This window comes from Rhinatrema bivittatum, chromosome 7 (assembly GCF_901001135.1).
Source record: "Rhinatrema bivittatum chromosome 7, aRhiBiv1.1, whole genome shotgun sequence".
Classification (NCBI taxonomy): Eukaryota; Metazoa; Chordata; class Amphibia; order Gymnophiona; family Rhinatrematidae; genus Rhinatrema; species Rhinatrema bivittatum.
This window is the reverse complement of record NC_042621.1, coordinates 133,936,260-133,954,865: the sequence shown is the minus strand read 5'-3', so window position 1 is coordinate 133,954,865 and position 18,606 is coordinate 133,936,260. Positions and strand designations below refer to the sequence as shown.

The following is an 18,606-nucleotide window of genomic DNA, read 5'->3' as shown; positions in this document are numbered from 1 at the left end:
CTGGATAAATGTCTATATTCAAACTTATCCAACTAAGACCAAGATTAATCAAATTGCTATAAATTAGAGATGTGAATCGGAACCAGAATTGGTTCGGATTCCGGTTCCGATTCACATGTAGTTTTTTTTTCATCGGGCCCGATCGTAGTTTTGTTTATCGGCTGCACTCGAGCCGATAAACAAAAAACCCACCCTGACCCTTTAAAACTAATACCTTAGCTTCCCCCACCCTCCCGACCCCCCCAAAAGCTTTTTACAGGTACCTGGTGGTCCAGTGGGGGTCCCTGGAGCGATCTCCCGCTCCCAGGCCGTTGGCTGCCACTAATCAAAATGGTGCCGATGGCCCTATGCCCTTACCATGTGACAGGGTATCCGTGCCATTGGCCAGACCCTGTCATATGGTAGGAGCACTGGATGGCTAATAAAATGGGCATGGCTAGGTTGATTTCTTTTGTATCGTATCCCAGGAAATTATTGTGTGGTGCATTACATCAGTGCATAGTGCATTGCCTCAGCACATCACATATTGCATCAGCGTGTCATGCAGTATTTTACGTGGTGCGCGTGATTTGTGCATGGCATGTTATTTTTCTAGTTTATATATACTGGCTTCCTGCAGCTGCCTCTTTGGGGTGTGTCAGGTGTTGGAGAGAGGAGAGGATAGTTGATGAGTGGATTAGTGGGAGTAGGTGCTTATAGATTTCGAGTTCCTGAGTGCACTGTCTTGTCTTCTGTTCTCATCTGTTTCCCTTTACCTTGGTTTTTCGTCTTCTTTGTGTGAGTGAAAGTTTTTGTCAGTTTATCCTATTTGTGTGTCTGTGTTTATGTCAGGAGGAGGAGTGATGGTCAGACGTGGTGAGGTATGGTGGTGAGGCAGAGGAGGAGTGGTGAAGAGGATTGGTGAGGCATAGTGGTAGAGGATTTGTGAGGCATGGTGGTGAGGTGGAAGAGGAGTGGTGAGGAGGAGTGGTGAGGTGTGGTGGTGAGGCAAAAGAAGAGTGGTGAGGTGTAGTGTGTTGAGGAATGGAGAAGATGGAGCATGAGAAGCAGGGAGAGAGAGGAGAGACTTGAGGAGGAGGAGGGAGCACGAGGAAAGGTGTGCTAGAAGAAGGAGGAGGAGTAGGAGTTTATGGACAAGAGATAGTGGGTGGAAGGGATAGAAGGAGGTGGGAGGGGGAAGAGTATAGGCAGGTGAGTCCAGTGGGAGGAAGACAACAGGCTAGGGATAGACAGAGAGGGCAGAGGGGAGGGGTGTTAGTAGGGCAGGTGCAGGTGGGGGGAGGAAGAGAGGGGAGAGAAGAGTGGGCATGAAAGTGAGGAAAGGGAGGATACTGCTCCGGAAGTGGAAGTGGGATCCCATTCAGGCAGTCAGGCAGCAGGGTGTGTTCATCTCAGGGTATTGAAGTTCAGATAGAGGACAACAAGATGATCATCATTGGGGTCCTGGAAACATTAAGCCATGCTCTTTGGTAAGCATGTGGCCAAGACCTTGAGGGCATCCAAGGGCCAGATCTGGCGCACTATTGCCCAGGCTATCTCAAGGCACAACAGCATGAGACACAGTGCAGGTAGCCCACAGGTAGCAAGACATAAAGGCCCAGTTGAAGACCAAGGTGGCAAACCGCAACAGGTACATCCGGTACACGGTGGAGGAGCACCTTGTCCAACAACTGAGACCGGATGTGCTCAAGGGTATGACTGAGTGGCCGGAGCCGGTAAGTTCAACTCTCCTTTAAATGGCAAGGCTGCTACAATTGTGCATACCATTTGGCATAAGATGCTCACATTGATTGACATGAAAAATGCGTATGTGTGTACCTCTTGGCTTTGGTACTTATGTCTTCTTCTTTGTTTCCACAGCTCTCATCCAGGTCTCTGCCGGTCCCAGCCGTCCAGCCCCAGGGACCAGCAGTGAACCCCCAGGGGCCAGTAGTAAAGAGCCAGGGACCAGCCATGCAGCAGCTTATGGATGCTCAGACACAGTTCAACGAGAAGGAGGAGGAGGAGCAGCAGCAGCCTTCTGAGTACATCCAGATCCTGCAAACCCTTGGCTCAGCAAGCCCACTGAATGTGAGCTTAAACCTTTCAAACTTCATGGAGGAACCCAGCCTGCATTGGCACACAGTTGAGCTAGGGCAACCTCGCTCCAGCACACCACATGGCAAGCACAAGATAGCAGACATTGAGCCAGAGCAGCCCACCAGCCCCTTCATGCCACTTCTGGAGGCTCAAACCCTCCACTCCACCTGTGACTAGCACAACACTAGCACCAGCTCCGGCACCACCATCTGCACAAGCGAGGCCTCAATGCACAAGCAGTTGGACCGACTGGAAAGGAGTCATGGTGTCTACCTCCACCACATACGGGCAAAGCTCATGCACCTGAGGAGGACTGTGATTGGGCAGACCCAGGCCCTGCATGACCAGATGACAGCCCGTACACAAGCTCTCACCACTATGGTTACCTCAATGAATAACCTCACCAGCGTCCTCGCCCAGATTCTCCAAAGAATGCTGGAGCTTCCACCAGTGCCTTTCCCAGCATCCCAAAAATCTACTACACGTAGCAGTCCCAGGCCCAACAGATGACCCAGGAGTAGGCCCACCAAAAGACATGCCATCCCCAAGTGGCAAGCCACAGCATGGCAAAAAGGCCATGAAGGTTCACAACAGATGCCTTGTAATGCCTATAAACAAGATTTGTTGAACAAGCCTGGCTGGTCCTCTAGAGAGAGTTCCTATGCCAGCTAGATGGAAGTAGACTACTGTCCCCATCCTCACTACAGAGTTCCTGTGCGAGCTAGATGGAAGAAGACTGTTAGTCCAGTCCTGACTACAGAGTTCCTGTGCTGGCTTGCTGAAGGTGGTGTCTACTACTGCCACTGTTGTCCTGCTGCTTAGTTCTAAAGCCCTCCTCGATGCTCTGCCTGTACTCCAGCCTTCTTGATACGGTTTCCAGTCATGGTCCAGCTGCTGGTTCTTCTTATCATGTCTCATCTCCTGCTCCTGATGCTGGTGTCTGTCTCATCTCATCTCATCTCATCCTGCTGCTGCCTCCATGCTGGTGTCTCATCACATCCTGCTGCTGCCTCCATGCTGTGTCTCAGTGTCCCTAACCCTAACCCTAGCCCAGTCAGAATCTCTAGCACACTCTCCTCAGCAAACGTAATAGTTTTGCAAGTTAGGCAGACTCCAGTTTTTATCCAGTGCAAAGTCCTGTTGTCACCAGCTCTTGCTCTAGCAGCAACTCCATCTTGACTGGGATTTATTCTGTCTTCGCCTTTCTATTTATCATATTCTAGTAGTTCCTTCAAACAAGCTCTTTGATGGTTCACACTTCTCTTTAAACAAATAAACCCTTAATCAACCACAAACAAACCAGGCAACGGCTCTATCACACTCTCAAACAGCCAAATAGTATGCTTCTAAACATTTATTACACTTTCAAACAGCAAATAACATACTTCAAAGCTCAATCACAATCCCAAACATAAAAATAATATACTTCAAATATCTAGCACACTCTCATCAGCGAGCAAAAATAGTTTAGCGAGTTAGACAACCTCCAGTTTTCATCCATTGCAAAGTCCTGCTCTCACCAGCTCTTACTCCAGCAGAAATGCACAGTTTCTATGTCATATAGGTCGAGGATGGTAGTGAGCTTAATCCACACACCATTGGCCACTTCACTAGACTTCTCTTGGATGCTTATACTAGAAGACCTACTTTGATCCTCTTGCTTTCTCTGTACTGAAGAGGCACTCTCTCCAGCTCCCTCACATCTATCTTAGAAGAGAACTCATTTGACTCCTTCATCTCCAGGGAAGCATTCTCTTAAGATCCTCTCTCTTCTCTATGCTTCCTAGAATTGGTGCATATCTTTTTTTTTTTTTAAACTAAATAAATAGACACTGTTCTCTCCTCTGTCCTGGGACAGAACTAGAAACTTCCCATAGAGCTCCTTATATATTCTCTGCTGGCATGGACCATTTACTGCATACCCAGAATCCAGAGGCACGCACTGGGTTGCACAACTCTCTGATTTTGGGAACTGGCATTGTTTTAAGTAAGGCAAAGGGGTCTTACAGGTATGCTGAAGAGACAGTTATTGCTAGTTTCAAAGCCCTTTTTGCTTTACAGTAAAGAGTCTGTTATCTGTCCTGCAGTAGCTAAAGATGTCAGAGAGAACAGTGCTCTCTCCAAGGGCTGGAACTCTGTCTCCTCTGGGGAGAAAGAAGTGGGAGACTCAAATTTCATCAATAACAATCCCTTCTTCAAGGCATGGATACTTCCAGTTCTTAATCCACAGAGATAACGGCAACTGACCTTAACAACTAATGTTAGCTGAGTGGGAAAGAGTCACTCAGTTCTCCAAAACATGTCTAGTTTGGGCTATTTGTATTTAATTTTAGCACATATTCTAAATTCTTCCAGAGTTTCTATAATAGTCAAAGAGCAATGTTAGAAGTTTCTAATGATAATTGGAAGTCAGCTGCTTCCAAAATAGGGGTGAAATTGAGATTCAGAGAACTTGATTTCCCCAGATCTTCTGAGAAGCTCCCAGACTGTCTTCAGTTTCTTTGGCTACTGCACATTGGCGTGAGGATCAGAAGAAGGGATGGCAACTATGAGGAGTTTGTAAGTCCAGGAACCAAAGTGCTGGCTGCACGGGGCACAAAGGTGGCACTCCGCTCTCTTTGCAACTTCTGCATTTGCTATCTCCAGCACATGCTCCCTGTTGCTGTGGAACAGGAAGAGACAGGTCTGAAGCAAACACAGCAGAGCAGTTCTTTCTTCCTTGTGCTCCCAGATTGTGGGCGGCCAACAGAGAGGAGGAAGAGGAGTGAACCAGTTAATGAGCATGCAGGCTGAAGAGGAAGGAGAGGGTGGGCAAGAAAGAAAGAAGGTGAAGTGCTTATAGAGGATGAGTATTGGGAACATAGAAAGGGAATGATGGGGAGGTGATAAGAGAGGACTGATGAATGCTGGGGAAAGAGGTGAGAGAGAAGCCTAAATGCCGATGAAAGATGAAGGAGAAGAAGGATGAAGGAGACTGGAGCTTTATGTCCAGGATGGCATAAAATCCAAAGGATAAAGATCCTGCAAGAGACTAAATGCACAGTAGAATCTTTATGGGTAGAAATCCCATGTGTTTTGGGAAAAAGTATAACAATAGGAGTATCTACCATCCACCTGGCCAAAATGATAAGACGGATGATGAAATGCTAAGAGAAATTAAGGAAGCTAACAAATTTGGCAGTGCAGTAATAATGGAAGATTTCAATTACCCCAATATTGAGTGGGTAAATATAACATCAGGACATATTAAAGAGATAACATTCATGGATGGAATAAATGACTGCTTCATGGAGCAATTGGTTCAGGAACAGATGAGAGAGGGAGCTATTTTAGATCTAATTCTTAGTGGAACGGAGGATTTGGTAAGAGAGGTAACTGTGGTGGGGCCACTTGGCAGTAGTAATCAGAATATGATCAAATTTGAAATAATGACTGGAAAGGGGACAATAAGTAAATCTGCAGCTCTAACACTAAACTTCCAAAAGGAAAACTTTGTTAAAATGAGGAAAATAGTTATAAAAAAGCTGAAAGTTGCAGCTCCAAAGGTTAAGAGTGTACAATAGGCATGGACATTGTTAAAAAAAAATACCATCTTAGAAGCACAGTCCAGATGTAATCCACACATTAAGAAAGGTAGAAGGAAGGCCAAATGATTGCTGGTATGGATAAAAGGTGAGGTGAAAGAGTCTATTTTAGCCAAAAGAACTTCCTTTAAAAATTGGAAGAAGGATCCTTCTGAAGAAAATAGGAAAAAGCATAAGCATAGGCAATTTAAGTGTAAAACATTGATAAGACAGGCTAAGAGAGAATTTGAAAAGAAGTTGGATGTACAGGCAAAATCTCATAATAAAAACTTTAAAAAATATATCTGAAGCAGGAAACCTGCGAGGAAATCAGTTGGTCCATTAGATGATTGAGGGGGTTAAAGGGGCATTTAAGGAAGATAAGGCCATCATGGAAAGAATAATGAATTCATTGCTTTGATGTTTATTAATGAAGATGTTAGGAAGATACTCTTTCTGGAGATGGTTTTCAGGGGTGATGAACTGAACCAAATCATAGTGAACCTGGAAGATGTAGTAAGCCATATTGATAAACTGAACAGTAGCAAATCACCTGGACTGGATGGTATACACCCCAGAGTTCCAAAAGAACCAAAAAAAATTAAATTTCAAAATTATTTCTAGTAATTTGTAACCTATCATTAAAATCATGCATTGTACCTGAGGACTGGAGGGTGGGCAATGTAATTTCGATATGTAAAAAGGGCTCCGGGGTGATCCTGGAAACTAAGGACCAGTGAACCTGACCTCAGTGCTGGGAAAATTTGCAGAAACTATTCTAAAAAATAAAAATCACAGAACATGTAGATAGAAATGGTTTAATGGGACATAACCAGCAAGGATTTACCCAAGGGAGGTCTTGGCTCACAAATCGGCTTCAGTTTCTTGAAGGGGTTAATAAACATGGATAAAGATGAATGGGTAAATGCGGTGTCTTTGGGTTTTCTGAAGGCATTTGATGAAGTCCCTCATCGGTTCTCTGTAAACCGGTGCGATATGTATTCTATACAGGAACATCGGTATATAAAAATAAATAAATAAATAAATAAATATGAGAAGCTTCTAAGAAAACTAAAAAGTCATGGGATAGCAGGCGATGTCCTTTTGTGAATTGCAAACTAGTTAAAAGACAAGAAACAAAGAGTAGGATTAAATGGTCAGTTTTCTCAGTGATGACAGCTGCCGCTCCTTTTGCCTGTTTTTACCTCCGGGCCTCATTTAAATACAGAATCGCGTTCTCCCGCATTTTTACTGTATCGGCCCGAATGTTGGGAATTATTAGGAAGGGAATGGTGAATAAAACAGAAAATGTCATAATGTCTCTGTATCGCTCCATGGTGAGACCGCACCTTGAATACTGTGTACAATTCTGGTCACCGCATCTCAAAAAAGATATAATTGCGATGGAGAAGGTGCAGAGAAGGGCAACCAAAATGATAAAGGGCATGAGACGGCTTCCCTATGAAGAAAGGCTAAAGAGGTTAGGGCTGTTCAGCTTGGAGATGAGCCGGCTGAGGGGGGATATGATAGAGGTCTATAAAATCATGAAAGAACTTGAACTGGTAAATGTGAACCAGTTATTTCCTCTTTCAGATAATACAAGGACTAGGGGGGGCACTCCATGAAGTTTGCAAGTAGCACATTTAAAACACATCTAAGAAAATTCTTTTTCACTCTGTAATTCATTGGAAGAGGATGCAGTTAAGGCAGTCAGTGTTGCTGGGTTTAAAAATGGTTTGGAAAGTTCCTAGGGGAGAAGTCCATAAACTGCTATTAATCATATTGACTTAGGGAAAAGCCACTGCTTTGTAGTGGCATCAGTAGCATGGGATCTATTTAATGTTTGGATACTTGCCAGGTACTTGTAACCTGGATTGGCCACTGTTGGAAACAGGATATGGGCTTGATGGACCCTTGATCTGACTCAGTAGGGCAACTTCTTATGTTCTTATGAATGCTGAGTAGGAAATGAGAAAGTAGAAGGGCAAATGCTGGACAAGATGTGAGAGTCAGAGGGGATAATTGCTGTGTGGGGGTGAATGCAGAAGGGGAGATGAGTGAAGAAAGAACGAATGCTTGTTTTATTGTGAGTCCCACTAATCAGTCCTGCATTGGATTTGCGGGGTATATAAATTTGTAAATAAATGAATGAGGGGTGTGAATACTGGGGGAGGTGAGAGGAAAGGGGTGAATTCTAGGTAGGAGGAAGGGAAGAGGAGAGGGATGAAGACTAAGGGGAGGAGACAGTAAGATCTGGGGGTAGCCAATAAAACACAAAGAACAGACAGTGATGAGGAGGAGGTAAGAAACAGGGAAGGGTGGGGAAAGAGGAAACAGTGTTTGATGTGCCAGATGGAGTAAGGGGAGATGAAAGGGGTAGAGCAATGAAACATAGGGGAGCAGAGACAGAAGCTGTGATGAGGGGAGCGAGCCGAAAAGAAATTTGATGACAAAGAGAAAGGTAGATGTCAGAGAGAGACATGGAGGAAAAGAAGATATGGGAAAAGAGATAAGGAGAAGAAAGACAAAAGAGAAAACCAAAACTATAGGATGGAAGAAAAAACCTTAGAATGGTAGAAACATTTTGTATTCCGTTTAGGTATTGGTGCCTGAGGATTACTTGGTGTCATGCAATGAAACTCCAAGGGGGGGGGCGAGAAACAATATCAAGAAATATTTATTTTTTTTTTTGTGGAAAGGGTGGTGGATGCTTGGAATGCCCTCCCAGAAGAGAACAAAAACAGGAAACAAATTCAAAAGGGCACCAAGTATATTTTAAAGCTATAACTCCCCAGAGACTTGCTGCGATGGTATGGCAGGCTGGTGTTGGTGGGATAACATCTGGAAAGGCCACAGGGACCTAAGGAGGCCAGATGGTTAGGCATTTAGTTCATTGCATAACTGTATGGTTAGACATGAGTAGAAACGGCTGCTGGGTGTAAACCAAATATTCCTTCTTATGCTGTCTTCTATTAGGTTACTATGTCACTGTGCTTTTCTCTTCTCTTCTTGTAAAGAGGCCAACTTCCAAGTGTTATTTTGAGAGACAGGTTGGGACATTTTTTTGGTAGGAATGGACAGGTCTTAAAGCTGCAATGAAATACATTCTTTTGGATGAATTATTTTGTAAGACACAACAGAAGAGAGAGACAGGAAGGAGGAAATAAGAGTGAGACTGACACGAAAGTAGTCAGCGTTATTCTGGGACATGGTAAAGGGTTACAGGAATACTTACGCCCACAGTACGTATGGAAGCAGACACTGGGCTTGGTTAGATGGTATACGTAGTACCCTCCAGGACAGGCTTTCACTTCTATGCTGGTGTTCCACAGGCAGCAGTTGTTGTTGAAGCTGGCACAGGCTTGCCTCTGGACAATGCCCTCAGCTTCCTTGGGGTGACTCCCATTCAGCCAGATGGGTGCATGGGTCCCACAGTGGTTTTCTGGAATGCAGAAGGTGGGCATGGCATCACCAGCCATGCCAGTGAAGCGGTACCATTCCCCATCCAGGTTGTTGTCACACATGGGCTGCTTTTGAGATTCATTGAAAACATGATCTGTGTTCCTCCAGGGCTCATTTAGGCTGATGTAGGCAGAGCATGGGTCAAGGGCTGTAGGAAAGGAAGAGATAAAATGGATTAATCTCCTTATAAATTAGTTTCTGTTTCTCAGACAAACAAGGTGATATGATCTCTTCTTAACCTCCTCCCCTCTTCTCCATCCCAAGAGCAGACATTAATCTCCATCTCTTTTATTAATGGAACAGTCCGACTTAAATGATAGGACTTCTAACAGGGAGCTTTTCTGTGATCCAGTCCAGGTTTTCCACAGAGCTATCAACTACCTGTGCAAAATACTAGCACTGAGGGGCTACCATAAAAAAAGACAGTATATGCTTATCTTGAATCATCTGGAAACAATCCCCTACTTAAAATGAGGCTGAAGATGCTTCTATGCTGCAAATACCATGTTAAATTTGCTGCCTTCATGTAGAAGAAGCTAGCCAGAGTTAGGGGATGGTACTCCTCTAATTAAGGAGTAGCCCTTGCAGCTTGACATGCTTTGCTTGCTACCTGGAGAAGGGGGAAAATGCTGTGCATCTTCTCGCTATAAGATTGGCCAAGTATCTGCTATATTCAGACCCCATAAGAAGAGAGAGCTGATGGATATAGACCACAGTCCAAGTTTTCTTTCCTGAAGTGTCTGAAGGTAGAAAAGGGGTTGACTGAGGTCCAAGGCATCCTACAAAAACAATCTAACTGGACAGGGCTAAATATAGCGAAGCAGAATGCAAACTCTTCTCAGAGCCATATCTCCAAAAAAAACCACCTCCTGCCTGTCCAGCCTCAGGCAGACAAAGACCTAGTAACATAGTAACACAGCAATGATGGCAGAAAAGGACCAAAATGGCCCATCCAGTCTGCCTAGCAAGCTTCTTATGGTTTATTTGTTTATTTATTTATTTATTTAGGGTTTTCATATACCGACTTTCTTGATATATATATATCAAATCAAGTCGGTTTCCATATAACACAACTATCGCCGGGGGGCGTTACATTAAACAATAAACATAGTATTGAACAGAGTAACCTTAAACAATAAGTAAGGTTGTTACATTAAACCATAAACATAGTATTGAACAGAGAACGTGTAGGGTTACTTTGAACAATCAATAAGGTCCTGATGGTCCTGAGGGTATTAGGTTGGTGGTGAACTTTAAATTGCGCTATTTTGTTCTTTGTCCTGTGTCGAAGTGTTCCTATATGCAACCTATATGGCGTGGTAACCTATATGGCAACCTATATGGCGTGGTAACCTATATGGCGTGGCAGATGGTAGCATCTGCCACGCCATATAGGTTACCCCCATGTTTCTCTTAAGGGTAGTAACTGCTGCTCTGTACAGTTATCCCAAGCCTTATGATAATCCATAAAAATTTACTGATAGCAACATTTTTACTGGGTGATGTGCAGCACTGTCTGAATTTTGAAAGTGCTGCTTGATGTGCTTAGTGTCAGAGAAACAGCAGCCAGGGCTGGTCTCTGGGGATAGCCTTCCGGCCACTCTGAAAGACCCTTTTGGACCACAGGTATGTGTGTTTCCCCTGTGCCATGACACGACCAACACAACCCCGGAGCTGGCCATGGTCCATGTCACTGGTGGGTAAGCATATCCAGGCACGGGCTAGCTGAAGACTAGGATCCACTGAAGAACAGAAACAAGACTTGGGCAGCGCCAAGCTGGAATTGAAGGCTGAAGTGGAGCCAAGCTGGAGATGCGGGACCAGGAATAAGGCTGAAGAGCATAGCAGGCTGAAAACAGAGGTCCAGGTTAAGACAAGGAGCCAGGCAATGGCTGAAGACAAGGATCCAGGTGAGAATGAGGAACCAGGCAAAGACTGAAGACAGGTATCCAGACAAGGACAAGGAGCCAGGCAAAGACTGAAGACAAGCACCAGGTGGTCACTGAAGAACAGGCTGGACCGCAGGCTGGAACAAGCTCTCCAAAGACCACAAACAGGGCTCAGGAACAAGGAACTCAAGAAGGCAGAATTCTAGAACTCAGAACAAGACTGTAAAACTAAGAGGACTTGGAAGACTTAATCCAGAGAAGATGGACCCAGGACAGACAAGACCACAGGAGACCTGGAACAGATCAAGGACCACAGAAGACCAGGAATGATGACCACAGAAGACCAGGACAGGAGACCAAGAGAACTTTCAAAGCCCCCGAAGACAAGACTGAAGAGCCCTTTTATAAGGCATCCAGCAATGATGACAGAGGGCACCATGGGCTTTCCTGCTATGGTCTCTTTAACTGAAGAAGAGATGCACACTTCTAGCAGGACATCAACAAGAGTGGCAGCAACAAGGATCAGCAGCATTTCCAGCCACAACAACAGCAGAGGCAGAGTCAGGGACACCTCGGGTAAGCAAAGTCACTTGCGGGGCCTCCCCGCAACCAGTAAACCTAGCACTTAGCTTATGGACTTGCTGTAGAAGCAGTCCTGTGTTTTTTCCCTTATGTCTGCGCTTCAGTTCCCCAGACTGTAAAAGTCGGGGCACTCAGTTGTTGTTTGAATCCAAATTTCCTTTTTCCTCTTGCCGTTGAAGCAGAGAGCAATGTTATAGTTGCATCAAAAATATCAAGGCTTATCGGTTAAGGGTAGTAAAAGCTGCACCAGCAAGTTACCCCCATGCACCCTTTTCTTCAGTTCCATCCTCTAGCCTTTAGGGATCCACCATGTTTATCCCTGACTCCAACATTGTTGTTGCTTCAATGGCAAGGGGAAAAGCAGAATTTGGATTCAGACAATAACCAATGAGGGCCCCCAACTTTTTCGGTCTGGGGAATTGATGCACAAACATAAAGGAAAAAAAACCCCAGGACTGCTTCTACGGCCAAGTCCATAAGCTAAGCACATCAAGCAGCACTGTCTGATTTTTCAAAAAGGCTCATCATCCAGTAAAAGGTTTGCTAGCAGTAAATTTTTATGGGTTATCATAAGGCTTAGGGATAACTGTTTCAATTGGTCTGTTTGGCATTTGACACAATAGACCATGGCTTTCTGTTACTTTGCTTGAAAAAACTGGGAATTGCTGGATCTGTTTTAAGATGTTTTAAGTCATTTCTGAAGGATCACTGTTTTCAATTGGTGTGGGGGAATGTTTCATTATCAAAAATTATGACCTGTGGGGTAACTCAGGGCTCTATTCTCTCCCCATTATTATTTACCTTCTCTTAATTCCTCTACCAAATCTGATTTTACAACAGGGCATCCATTATTTTTATGCTGATGACATACTCATATTGACAGCTTTTAACTCTGATTTGCCATCAGATATGATGGGACTTAATCTGAGTCTAGATAAGCTAGCCAGTTGGCTATCCGATCACCGATTAAAGGTGAACCCTCAAAAGTTGGAAGCCATTTGGTTTAGTAGATGTAAATCTAACCTCAAACTTGTTCCAAGAATGAAAGATGTCGTTATTCCTTTGGTTGAGATAATAAAATTACTGGGCATAAACTTAGGCAGTGGTTTGTCCATATCTAAACAAGCATCTTTACTGTCCAGATCTATTTTTATGCTCTCCATATGAGTAGTAGATTGGCACCTTATTTATCTAGGGAGGATTTAGTAATGTTATCTTGTGCTTTGGTGTTTTCTCGGGTTGACTATTATAACTTGTAATATATGGATATTATGGAAGTCAACTTGAAGCAAATACAACTACTCCAAAACACAGTGGCAATTATTTATTTTTGGGGTTTCTAAATTCGATCCTGTTTCTCCTTTGCTACAAGAACTTCATTGGCCTCCATTTCGATGGAGGATTGCTTTTAAATTAGTTTGTTATACTTTTAAGGTTTTGTCTAAAGGGAAGCCTATTTGGCAAATCTTATGGTGTCATAGATACCTACGCAGACTTTAAGATCCTCTCAAAAGGAACTTCTGGGAATTCCCTCTCGCAGGAAATTGTGCTTGAGGGTATCAGGCAAACCATTTTTTCAATATCAGGCTCCTTTAATCTGAAATTCTTTGCTGTTGGACATTCGAATCGAAAAAAGCTTTTGGAATTCTTTAAAGCTTGTGAAATCATGACTGTTTTCTCAGGTTTGGATTCTGATTCTTGCACGAGTGGTTACGTTTTTATGATGTATAAAGTAATTTTGTATAAATGATTAATTTTAATGTTTTTATACTTTCTATTGCACACTGTTTTGCTATTATGTGAAAATCAGTATAGCAAAATAAATTTACCATTACCAAGACCCTAGCCCTGCAACTGCCCCACTGTACCTAGTGCCTGAGTGCCCTCTGCTGTATTTGCTAAACCACCCAGTTGTGAATCATCAATTAATATTGAGGGCGAGAGACATTCTAATTTAATGATGGTCATCTATAGGTCCTTTCATTTGTGAAAAGCTCTTTCTAGCCCAGGTAAAGTCCTGTCAACAGCTTATGGGAAACGGCAAGGGCAAAAAAACACATGGAGAGAAAAACTTGCCACTTGTCCAAAACCAATCACAATCCTTCCTCCCAATGTGCTCATCATTTACTATTAGGGAATAAATTAAAGCCAGGAGTGTCACCATGGTTTTTTTTTGGGGGGGGGGGTGGTTTGTATCAGGTCTGCTTTGCATAGAGGACAAAGAGATGACCGAGAGACACACACTGTCCTGTGGCTGAGAGAGGAAGAGAAAAAGAGCAAGAAGCAGAGGAACTTTCTTCATTTCTGACTGCTGAAGCGGGACTGAAGAAAGGGATATAAAACAGGAAACTCTGTGATATCTTAGTTAATAATCCAACTCGCACAGTTCTGCCCTAGTTTCTGAAGGGAAAAACATCTGTAGCTGAAACGTAAGGTTATAATAACTATTGAAAAGATAAGGAACTCGCCTTGGATAGCAGACACGCGCATGGCGCATGGATATTGCAGGCAAAGCGCATGCCTCTACAGTAGCACATATGCATTATGGCGGGGCTTATTTCTGTGCTAGCAGAGAGCAACATACAATAAAAATAAAAGCTCCTTTCACCTTCGGTTTTCTTTCCCTTCCAGTCCTTTCACTGCTATCATTAAAGAGAATGCAGATGCCAATCTACTATGTGCAGGAATCTAGAAGCTCATTGTTCCTGGAGAGAACTAGATTCTTTATGACACCTTTAATGGATCCAAGATAAAAAAAAAAGTATTCAGAGAGATTGTTGTGCATCAGCTTTTCAGATCACAGAGTTTTGCTTTGCAGAAGAGAGCTTTGTGGTCTAGAAAAGTTCATATACGTCGTCTGGATAATTAAAATATTGAAACAGCAGAGGGTACCACACAACCTCAAATAATTCAAGTGTGCTGAAAATGTTGTTTTGTTTTAAGGAATAATTTAACAGTTTGGATCCTTGGGTCTGGGATAGTATAACCACAAGCAAACCCCCCATCAATACATATTAAGCTTCAAAAGTCAACTTAGGTTCTGTTATGTTGTATTACATTTACAGCCCCCACCTTATTAAACCCAACGGTTCGCCCTTTTAATACCTGCATGTCCAGAAGCTCAAAATTGAATGGAACTCATTCAGAATTTTTTTTAAATTCAATGTTCTTTCACCTCCTTTTACCTCTCTCTCTCTCTCCCCCCCCCCCCCCCCTCCCTATTCTCTTCCCCACTCAGTTACCTCAATGCAATTTATTTATTTAAAAATACTTTTATTCTGCTCATAGCAGGCAATAGTTAGTGAAGATGAGCACAGTGGACTAAATGCTCCATCACTGACAATTGCCAGGATGTGATATTGTGTCATTGCACTTACCTATCGCTGTCACGGCTAATAATCGGGTGTACAGGCAAAGGGCGAAGAGCAGAATCTGTAATGCCTGAGCCATCCAAGTCCAAGCTAGAGTTTGAAACAAGGGCATTTGATCTTTTTCCCTTCTTGCTCCTGTTGCCCTTTCGTTCTGACCTTTTCTCTTCCCTCTGTTTTCTTCTCTATCTCTTTGCCTCTTGATCCCTGTCTCACTCTCACTTTACACTTCTCAATCTCCTCTCCTTTCCCTGTCTCTCTCACTCACTCACTTTCTACCCCTTTCTGTCCTTACCCGGGGTTCTCTATTCCTCTGTCGCTTGCTCCTTTCCTTCTGCTTTTTGTTCTTCTCAGTTTCTTCTTGTCTCTATCTCTTGCTGTCCTTATCCTTCTGTCGCTGTCTTTTCTCTCTTGCTATCCTTCTCCCTGTGTCCTTCTATCTTTCCGCTCTCTCACTCCCTTTGCACCTCTCTCTGACTTTTTCTCTCTCTCGCCAACTCTTGTCTGAGCCTTTTCTTTATTGTGACAGCTTTTTCAGTAAGTTCCAGAAGTTCGTTTATCAGCTAGGCTGAAGTTTTTATCAAAGGAAGAGGATGGGATGCGTGACACTGCTGCAGCCTTGACCCTGTACACAGAAGCCTGTCTTGTCAGCAGAATTTCTGTTTTACCCAGCTATCCCTAACCCTTTGTTTTCTCTTTTAAGCCTCCTTAAAGTGAAAAGAAACTAGGATGAGGGGACATCAGCTGGGCTTGGCTTCTGCCATTATCTCTGCTCCTTCTTCTATAGAAGATAGTTTACCAGAATGGATAAGGGATGAGAGTTTAAAAATAGCTCACAAAAAATTCCGCCCTTCCACAGAGGCCTTTGTTTTATTTCATGCCGGATGTTATCAAAATACAAAGAAGAGTGGTATCAATAGATTTCAGAAACATTTCACAAAAAGGTTTTTGGGATACTCGTTGTTACATTTGGCGGCTTGCGGGTCAGAAGAAGGCTCCACCTGAAGAAAATAGGAAAAGCATAAATTGTCAAGTTAAGTGTAAAACATTGATAAGGCAGGCTATGAGAGAATTTGAAATGAAGTTGGCCATAGAGGTGAAAACTCATAATGAAAACTTTAAAAAATATATTTGAAGCAAGAAACCGTGAGGGAGTCGGTTGGACCATTAGATGACTGAGAGGTTAAAGCGGCTCTTAGAGAAGATAAGGCCATTGCAGAAAGACTAAATGAATTCTTTGCTTCTGTGATTACTAATGAGGATGTTGAGGAGAACATAAGAACATAAACATAAGAACATAAGATATGCCATACTAGGTCAGACCAAGGTCCATTATGCCCAGTATCCTGTTTCCAACAGCGGCCAATCCAAGTCACAAGTACCTGGCAAGTACCCAAACAGTAGTAATTACCATCATATCAGTTTATGGATTTATCCTCCAGGAACTTATTCAAACCTTTTTTTAAACCCATTTACACTAACTGCTGTAACCACATCCTTTGGCAATGAATTCCAGAGCTTAACTATGCGCTGAGTGAAAAAGAATTTTCTTCGATTTGTTTTAAATGAGCCACTTGCTAACTTCATGGAGTGCCCCCTGGTTCTTCTATTATCTGAGAGAGTAAATAACCAATTTACATTAACTTGTTCAAGTCCTTTCATGATTTTGTAGAAATCTGTAATACCGCCCTCAGTCATCTCTTCTCCAAATTTAACAGCCCTAACTTCTTTAGCCTTTCCTCAAGGGGCAGCCATTCCATGCCCACTTTCTCCAGTGCATCTATATCCTTATTGAGATGTGGTGACCAGAACTGCACACAGTATTCAAGGAGGCATTAAGATATCCTCCATTGTATTTTCCATTACCTTCTTAATGATTTCTAATATTCTGTTTGCTTTTTTGATCACCACAGCATACTGAGCCGATGATTTCAATGTATTATCCACTATGATGCCTAGATCTCTTTCCTGGGTGGTAGCTCCTAAGATAGAACCTAACATTGTGTAACTACAGCATGGGTTATTTTTCCCTATATGCATCACTTTGCACTTGTCCAAGTTAAATTTCATCTGCCATTTGGAAGCCCAATCTTCCAGTCTTGCAAGATCCTCCTGCAATTCATGACAATCTGCTTGTGATTTAATTACTCTGCATAATTTTGTGTCATCCGCAAATTTGATCACCTCATTCGTTGTACCCCTTTCCAGATCATTTATAAATATATTAAAAAGCACCGGTCCAAGTACAGATCCCTGAGGCACTTCACTGTTTATCTTTTTCCACTGTGAAAACTGACCATTTAATCCCACTTTGTTTCCTGCCTTTTAACCAATAATCCACAAAAGGACAATGCTTCCTATCCTAATGACTTTTTAGTTTGCTTAGAAGCTCCTCATGTGGGACTTTGTTGAATGCCTTCTGAAAATCCAAATATACCGGTTCACCTTTGTCCACATGTTTATTCATCCCTTCAAAAAAATGAAGCAGATTTGTGAGGCAAGACTTCCCTTGAGTAAATCCAGTGCTGACTGTGTTCCATTAAACCATGTCTTTCTATATGCTCTGTGATTTTGATCTTTAGAAAAGTTTCCACTATTTTTCCCGGCACCAAACTCAGGCTCACTGGTCTATAATTTCCCAGATCGCCCCTAGAGCTCTTTTTAAATAATGGGGCTACGTTGGCTACCCTCCAGCCTTTAGGTACAATGGATGATTTTAATGATAGGTTACAAATTTTAACTAATAGATCTGAATTTTCATTTTTTAGTTCTTTCAGAACCCTGGAATGCATACCATCCGGTCCAGGTGATTTGCTACTCTTTAGTTTGTCAATCTAGCCTACTACATCTTCCAGGTTCACAGTGATTTTGTTCAGTTCATCTGACTCATCACTCTCGAAAACCATCTCCGGAACTGGAGCACTGAGAGGAGAGGATCACCTTGCTGGTGGCTGGAAAAAATCAGTAAGTACTGCTTGGAGAAATGTTTAAAACTTAAAATTATTGGGGAGAAGTAAACTATTGTGGTATATTATTTAGTGTGTTCATGTATTTTGTTTTAAATAAATACTCAGAAAGTCAGGTAACAAACAGAATTTTGTGTGTTTATTTTAAATAGGTAGTCAGAAAGTCAGGCAATGAACAGAAGTTTGTGTTTGTATTTCTCACCCTCCCACCCCTAGCTCATCCTTTAATTTATAGGCATAGAAGCATAGAAATGTTCTTTACTGTGTTGCTATGTTATATATTGATATATTATGTGTTTTATCTGTAAAACAAAACTCTATAAGCTTAGGTATCCTTGCACCCAGGAGATGTTATGCACATCCACACAGAATCCCAAAACTTTTTATATATGGACAAAACCATATATAATGTAAGCACCCTCCATTTCTTTACATTTAAGGCAACCACACAATTATGTGATTTTGCCTTTGCTGCCCATTTAGGATACAAAAAAAAATCTGTGTATACATTTAAAATCAAATTCTTTCAATCTAGCACTCTATCAATTTATATGAGTGCTCAATATTACATAGAAGATCATCCACCAAGAACTCCATCCCCAAGTCTGCTTATCATGTTGGGGCAACAATATGCATCAGATGTTCTTTCCCTCATCAGAGCTTTATAGTTGCTAGAAACCAATCCATTACTTTTACA

The 18,606-nt window shown here is 42.6% G+C and overlaps 1 protein-coding gene across 1 annotated transcript in view; it reads right to left on the bottom strand.

Annotated features, from left to right (window-relative positions):
- Positions 1-15,501, bottom strand: part of OIT3 (oncoprotein induced transcript 3) — a 61,768-nt gene extending 46,267 nt beyond the window's left edge. Inside the window, exons 1-2 of the mRNA XM_029609170.1 lie at positions 14,953-15,501; positions 8,878-9,252 (exon numbers count right to left, since the gene is read on the bottom strand). Of these exons, the coding sequence (XP_029465030.1) occupies positions 8,878-9,252; positions 14,953-15,058 (481 nt within the window). The 5' untranslated portion in view covers positions 15,059-15,501. The remainder of the gene's footprint in view (positions 1-8,877; positions 9,253-14,952) is intronic.
- Between the last annotated feature and the right edge of the window lie 3,105 nt (positions 15,502-18,606).